This window comes from Triticum urartu, chromosome 1A, assembly GCF_056163025.1.
Source record: "Triticum urartu cultivar PI428250 chromosome 1A, HENAU_Tu73, whole genome shotgun sequence".
Classification (NCBI taxonomy): Eukaryota; Viridiplantae; Streptophyta; class Magnoliopsida; order Poales; family Poaceae; genus Triticum; species Triticum urartu.
In genome coordinates, this window is record NC_141873.1 from 526900195 (window position 1) to 526907712 (window position 7518).

The 7518-nt window shown below is 49.4% G+C and overlaps 1 protein-coding gene across 2 annotated transcripts; it reads right to left on the reverse strand.

The window, feature by feature from the left end:
• Positions 1-3876: 3876 nt before the first annotated feature.
• LOC125525369 (auxin-responsive protein IAA18) lies at positions 3877-6746 on the reverse strand. 2 transcript variants are annotated; one of them, XM_048690371.2, is made up of 7 exons: positions 6364-6746; positions 5902-6209; positions 5699-5771; positions 4943-5208; positions 4669-4816; positions 4498-4561; positions 3877-4238 (listed from the first exon to the last, which is right to left on the reverse strand). In XM_048690371.2, the coding sequence occupies exons 1-7, from the start codon at positions 6729-6731 to the stop codon at positions 4203-4205; spliced, it is 1263 nt and encodes a 420-aa protein (XP_048546328.2). In that variant the 5' UTR covers positions 6732-6746; the 3' UTR covers positions 3877-4202. The 2 variants fall into 2 exon arrangements, with proteins under 2 accessions (XP_048546328.2, XP_048546334.2); XM_048690377.2 differs by having other exon boundaries at positions 5902-6214; positions 6364-6568.
• Positions 6747-7518: the final 772 nt, after the last annotated feature.

Below are 7518 nucleotides of genomic sequence, written 5' to 3' on the forward strand. Positions count from 1 at the left end.
TGGACTTATCTGAAACATGCTAGATAGAAATGTTAGTCCAACAAGAGATATGTTGTCATCAATTATCAAAACCACCTAGGGAGCACTTGTGCTTTCAGTTTTATTCCATCTTTCTATAGTTTGATAAGATATCTTGATATGTTTCGATGAACAATCTTTCAAGACAGCTATATGCATGCTCCACACCTGGCTTGGGACCATACATATATTTTCTGATGCTGTGGCGGCCTTTTTCTGCAAGATCATGTGCAACCTTTGTGTTCTGGCTGTACTCTGTTAGGCCAACTCCAACGCATGGCCTCATTTCATCCGACTCAGTCTGTTTAGATCGAAACGGATAAAATTCACGGTCCAACGCTCGAGAGCAACCGCAAATTCTGCCCAACTCATATTCGGCTCGACCCAAATCCGACACAAATTTGGACCGGTTAGGGCATCTACAATGCTAGGAGCTTACATAGGCGCTTATGGAAAAAATAATAAATAAATACATATCTGAAACACACCTAAGCGCCACATCCCTCAACGCTAGACGCTAATTAACTAAACAACGCAGACGCTAAGTGCTGGAAGGAAAATGACCAAGCGTCGGGTGCGTGGTTTGGCGTCGATGCCAGGGTTGACACCAGGATTACACCCGGCAACCGCTAATCTGCCAGGATTACGAACCTGGCGCCTGGCCTAAGCGCCCAGCAATGGAGATGCCCTTATGTGTCCGCACAGACACTGGACGGACACGTGCGCGTCGTCTTGTCATCCGCTCCCGCCTGTCGGCCATGCAACACTTTCCCACCGGCCACATTTAATCAGCACGCCTGGCGGGGTCCACAAGATAGCCGCCCAACCCTCCCCACCGTTCCTTTTTAATGTGGAAGCCGTGGACCCACAGTCCACTTCCACACACTTCACTTCCATCCGTCCACTGCCTCCTCGCACACGGACACGACGACCAAACCCTAGCTCCCGACTGCCACCCTCACTCCCGTCGGCCACCATAGGAATGTGGAAGTGGATCCCCGGCAAGAAGGAAAAGCACGACACGAAGCAGGGTCCTCCTCCGCATCATCGAGAGCGCCGCCGCCCACTCCACCTTGTCGCCCGTCTTCTCCCTTCCCTCGCCGGTGACCCCACTATGCATGCGGCTGTACATCAAGACCGAGATATGCAAGCGCTACAGGGACACGGCCACGCCGCTGTCGTGGAGCAACGCTCATCTCCCGAATGGCTAGCATCTCAGCCCAGATTCGGTGCCCGTGCTGCCTGTCCTGGCAAGCGGTCGCGTCCGTCTGCTAGAGATCAACTGCCGGAGCGCCTGCCTTCCTCTGGACCTTCTGAACAGTTCAAGGTATGCCGTCGATTCCCCTATGTGGGACACATGATTTCGGGACGAGCACGACCTACGTCGGCAAACGTTTTTTGCCGGTCGTGCTCCAAGATCGCCACGGGCGCGCTTTGCTAGTCGTGCGTGTGCTCCTAGCCCACCCCGGCCACGAAGTCGTGCGTGGGTGCGTACGTGCTCTCCCACGCCCTCCAACTCGCCGTCCATGCCACCACGAGCTCCCACCATGACCGCCGAAGAGGAGGTGGAGCTGGTTAGGAGGGTGCTTGAGGACTCCATGAGGGAGCACGACTACCCCATTAGGAGGGCCTCGGCGTGATGGCATTGTCGGCCACCGACGACGTCGTCATACCCGAGCTGGAGGTGAAGGAGGAGGTGGTTGAGGAGCCTCCCACCACGCCCTGGAACCCGGCGTTGGTGGGGCAGTCGTGGACGTGGACATGTACATCCATGGTGTCATGGAGCCCACCTTCACCACCAGCCTCGTGGATGGGCGCAGAGCCGTGGTCACCAGCCCCACCACAACCATAGCAGGCGCGGCCCACCCGTCTTTAATAGTCGCCGCACGGGCCGCCATACCATCTTTGGCAGCCACCACCGTACGTCGACCTCACCATGGACGAAGACGACGAGAACGGTGGCGACTCAAGACGGCCAGCGCGACGGTGACGGCCCCACCTAGGGTTTCTAGTTTTGATGCTTGTTTTATTTTCAGTTCAATTTCAATGTTCGGACGTGACTTTATGGAATTTTTAAGTTACTGCAATATATTATTTTGAATGTCCTTTTTTATTTATATTTAAGTTCATAATGCGAACAAATATTTGAAATACGGCGGCCGGTTGGGTACACCGACGGGCGGACAACCCCAAACGGACGCTTGTGTCTGTTTTGCCGACCCAAATGGACATAATCCAGACACATCGGACATCCGTTTACGGTCGTGCGTTAGAGTTGGCCATAGGCAGGATCTGCATCATAAGAGAGCAGCTGCAGAAAAGCTTGAACCCATCAGTCCTTCGAGGCCTGATGCCTGAGCCATCTCTCTATATCCCTGTTGCAACGTTCAACGAATCTTGGTTCTTGCCTCAATTATATGCGCATCTCCACACTGAACCACACATCCTTCCGCTTATGATATGTCTCCACCACTGGTACACTCAGAGATGGACACATAGCATCATCCCAATCCACTCTCAGGTCACAGTACAAATTATCTTTTTTGATTGGCAAGCTGCTTTCTGGAAGGCAATAAACTGATAGAAAGTTATACGTGGACAAGCTCAATTTTTCCGGGCACTCCCGTTGCTTTCACCTTCTCCGGTGCATGCTCCTGCATAAGAAATGCAGCCGCTTTTAGCCCAGCAACTAAAATATGCACCGGCAGCAAATGAGCACACGACACAACATGGGGGGCACACAGATGTTTGAGACTAGACTGGAGATTCTTTCGTAATCCGCCCCCATCTCCTCTGCTTTTTTTCCCGCCGTTCGGGATTCATTCAGGGGTGGTCCATTGACAACGACAACGACCTCTCCTCTGTCCCCAATTCCAAGGTTGGAAGCATTGCAGCAGCCATGGATGGATTTATTTTTTCTCCTTTTCCTGTTTATTGTCTTATGTATGTATGCTGCTCAGAGCCATGGTCAGGGGTCTTGATTGTCTGCAGATGGAGCCTCTGATTATAAATCTTATGACAGGCATACATGGGGGGTTTGTCAGTCTGAATTTCAGTTTGACAGGCATACATGGGACGAACCTTGTCCGGTTTTAGTAGTTGAAGGTGCAAGTTGTCCTGTTTCGAAGTTGAGGGACCAAATGTAGAGTCTGCCAAGAGCTGAGGGATGAAAAATATAATTTTCTTTAAATCATATGCTTGCTCAAATATTTTGCTCATTTATATTCTGATGATTGTAATTAAATAGTCCGGTGTTTCACTTCCATGTTGCAACCAAATGATGCGGAAAATAAACCATAAAAACCGTTGAAATGAATTTATTCTGTCCACAAGTTGCAGTAGAGTGTTAAGCTGAAGCCCATGCGTTGTTTCAATCATGGAGTGGATCGATGCCATTTTTGTGCCTTTTGAGAGCAACTCGTATTATGCGCATTCCCCAGAAAGGCCTCATCTATCTCGCCATGTTTGGCAACTATTGTTGTCGGAGAAAGCAATGGGGGCATGGTCAGTGTGCAAGGAACCAAGGATAACAAACACATTGTCGATTTTATCGATAACCCGTAAAGCTAACCACGACGAAAAGTTAGTAGTATGTGGTTAGTTTTGTCCCAGCGAGGCAACTTGTATGACAAGATGGTGATTTGGTACCCAACACCCCCACAGAGCAAGTGAGCCGTATGTAGGCATATCGATGGGTAGTTTCTTGTGATAAGGGAGCGGTTACTATAGATCAGGAAGTGGATAACTTGACAGTTGACACCCTAACACTGACGAGATGTTCCTGCTCGAGCCTCCATAATTGACGAGCCACCAGCAGAACATTGCCCTTTTGTGTTCACAACGGCTAACAACTCGATAAGTCGTGCACCACTGTGATCTTAATCATTAGGTTTGCATCATGCACTGAGTGCAGTTAAGTAGAGAACGGTCGCAACACGTCGAACACGGCACTTTCGGCGCGACGTTTTTTAATAAACCTACAACATGTACTATTGCAATGACCAACACTACATTCAAACAAAGAGTAGGGTAATTTACAAGATATGCAGTGTGCCCACTGTAGCTGCAACTACGAGATGTTTTTTTCCTCCTTTTTAGATTCATCACTATGAGCTAAAGACGTGCGATCTCCAAAAATGTGATGAACTGCGGTCTGTGCCATGGAAATGCATGCACCCTCATTTTCAGCAATCTGCTACTTTCGTTGAGTTAGCTCCAGTCTGAAAAGAGAATTGAAGGAAATGAGGGAAATCTGGGTTTGAGGAAATGAAGTGTAGCATGGTTTTAAAGAAGATATAAAACTTATCGGTTTGATCTATATATAACCGGTGACTAGCAGTCTTGTAAATGCCCAAAATGAAAACCAGACAAGTTGAGGTGGCACTACACTTTATTTTAGAACAAAGACGCTAGAAGCGTCCGGCTTTAAATTAATAAAGCCCACACAACAGGCAGAGTCTCCGGTGGCACTACACTTACCATGCGTTGGGGAAGCTCTGACCTCCTCATGACCCTCAGTCTCTTCGCAGTCGAAACAAACACACTGCAGAGAGTTAAGAGCATTTCATTAGGCAACGTATGTTCTTGGGTTGATCTTCTCCGATAAATTTGTGAAATAACTTTGACAATAGCTCAGTTAGAAGAACAAACCTCCATGGTATGTCCCCGACCAGCATCCTGTCCCCTTCGTCATCTTCGTACACTAGAGCGTATTCACCGGTTCCATCCAGCAACCCTGAAAATAATTTCTCTTCTGCTCCTCGCACTCCGCTTTCATCACAAGATAAATCCTGCTGGGCTGCAGAAACAACCAAGTGCAGAGGAAAATTCATGCCTTTTTTGTAAGATACCATTATCTGACTACTCAAAATGATTTGCAGTTTTTGTTTATTCTGGGCTAGTTATTAATTCAAATTTGTTGTACCTTCAAGAAAGCCTCGGAACAACTCTTCGACGGCACTCGACAGCTTATGGTAGTTGTCACATGATGCGAGGTCTACTTTTCTTCCAATAGGTATTCCATCCATGTTGATCTTGATGAGCGGTTTCTTCTTGCAGACCGGCTTCGCTCTGTCGGTGGCCTCGACGTTTTGTCGCTCAGGGGATTGTTGCTTAGATGAAGTTCCATTTGTGAGGTTTCTCCTGAAGGATCGGACTGGAGGCCAGCCGACTACCGGAACAACAGCAGCTCTGCATCACATTACAGCAGCGTTTAGTTTCTATTTTCTTTACAGGCCAGGTGAGTTTATATGCAAATGCTTTTTTTACAATGGTCATCATTCGAACAGTAGTACACTGTTGCCCTGCTTTCACCCCCCCCCCCCCCCCCCCCCAAGCCATAGTAAAATTACAACTAGTGACATAAAGTAACTGCAAAGTTGATTAAAAGACATCCTACTTTTAGCAAAGTAACACTAGTTTTAAATGGATAAAGTAAAGGTTACTTCTTCAAGTGGCGACATTGTCTACTATGCTCTCATTCTAACTCAAAGGGACGAGCCAAACTCCGTGCCCCAAATTTTGATTGTATTTCCTCTGGTTCGGTAAACAGGAACCCAGAACCGAAAAATCGAAGACCCCATAGAAGTAAAATTTTCACGATATATCAAATATGTAGCCACCCATGCATACATGATGACAAGCATGAACAATTATAGGTTCAGTCCATCGATCGGCGTACCTCCCCGGGGGGTCTCTACTGCTGTGCACAGGTGCACGTCCTTCCCTGTCCTCTTGCTGCCTCCGATCATAACCTTCAGACACAGAAGAGAAGAAACATATAAAAAAAAAGGAAGAACAACGCAAGCTCAACTGAAGTGTACGTACTACAAAAGAAAAGCCACATGTCTTCATCACTTGGCGTGATGTATGTATGTACAGTACCTTGTGGTTTGGCCCCAACGGCGTCGAAGAAGCCTCTCTTGGCGCCGGTGGTGGTGCTGGTGAGGCATGAATGCGTGGCGAAGCGCGCCAGGGAGACCGCCGAGCAGCTCTCTCCTTGGTGCTGGACTCCGGGGAGGCCGAGCTTGAGGTCCAGCTCCTTGTCCTCCTCGTGCTCGTGCTCGTGCTCGGCGTCGAATGGTGGCCTTGTTCCTCGGTGGCCTGCTTGAGCTTCCCTCGCCTGCCACCCCTTGTCATCCGGGATGAGGTTCAGCAGCCGGGGACGGGTGCCTTGTTCCATTGGACTGGATCTAGACTGTGAGAGGAAAGCGTCAGACGAACAAACAAACGTGTTGTGGTGTGGAACAGAGAAAGCAGGAAGAGTAATTTCATGGGTGCACTGCTCAACCTGGCAACTTTTCATGTGTAGCAGGAGGAGGATTTCACGGGGCAAGAAGAACTCACCGTGCCGCACCGGAGACGGGGGTCGGACAGCTGCAGCAGGGCTGCAACCGGAGGAGTCCTGGCCGCGGCCGGGATGGAGAGCTCGAGGAAGTAATGGCGAGACCACGGACGGCGTCGGCGTCGGCGTCGGCGGCTCGTTGTGGTTGCTCGAGCTGGCCGGTGCCCTTTCCGCCCTTTTGTGCTAGTGCTGGTGTGGTGAATGGTGATGTCCCTTGTACAGGGCAAGGGCGGCCCCTATTATATACAGTAGCTCTCTTCTTTCTATCATGCCACGGCGGCACTACAGTATTCTTGATATGTACTGTACGTGTATATTTGTTTGCCTCGCAAGCTACATGTTGTTCTCTGCAAGCATGTGATAGATGCATTCCGTTTTGCCTTCTTTATCTTTGTTTTTTCTCTTGCGTTGCGTGCGTGTGTTTGCTGTGCCTCTGCTCTGTGCTCTGCGTGCCTGTGTGTGAAACAGGGTGGATGGGGGGCAGGTGAGAGCTGGGCACGCCTATCCGGGCGATTCAGTGGGGTAGGGGATGGCATGCGATTTGATGTAATGTGTGATGTGATGGATGCGCTTGTTTATTGGCTTATTATTATCGGCGCGTGTCCAAGCTGTTGCTGTCGGGTGATGGACTCATGGTGGTGTTGGTCGACAGACGATGCGATGGCCTCGGATAAGCCATGTTTTCTTCTGAGAAGCGGCCAACCCCGGCGTCGGCGTCGGCGCTGGGAGAATCCGCTCCGTCCTCTTTTCTTTTCTTTTTTTTTTCTTTGGGAACACGATCGATCACGTTTCCTCTTTGATTACTGCTCTTTTTTCCTTTTGGAAGATGCCTAAGTTTATCTTGAAGAAGCGGTTCAGTCTGCCACTGATGATGATTGCGAGTGGACCTGCGGTGGATGCAAGATGGAGAGAGGCCGGGATTAGAATCAGCCGCCGTACCTGAAAACAAACTGTGGAATTTTGGTGTTGATGATGATGGGCTCGGATCCGTCGCATATAATGCACCTAGGTAGTGCCGGCCTACATGCAGCGGCCATGACCAGGGGCGAATCTACTAGGCATGCTTTAACAGGCTTAAGCCTGCCCTCCAACAAGAATAATTTCTTTTTTATACTAAAGATTAGACCCCAGCATAGCAAAACTGCTGTTTCCCAGCC

Excerpts from the sequence above, each read along its gene's own strand:
- LOC125525369 (XM_048690371.2), bottom strand. The coding sequence starts at position 6,731 with ATGCATCTATCACATGCTTGCAGAGAACAACATGTAGCTTGCGAGGCA. Across the intron at positions 6,210-6,363 it reads CCCGTCTCCGGTGCGGCACG|ATCCAGTCCAATGGAACAAG; the intron begins GTGAGTTCTTCT and ends CTCACAGTCTAG. Across the intron at positions 4,239-4,497 it reads CAGAGCTTCCCCAACGCATG|ACTGGAGCTAACTCAACGAA; the intron begins GTAAGTGTAGTG and ends TTCTCTTTTCAG.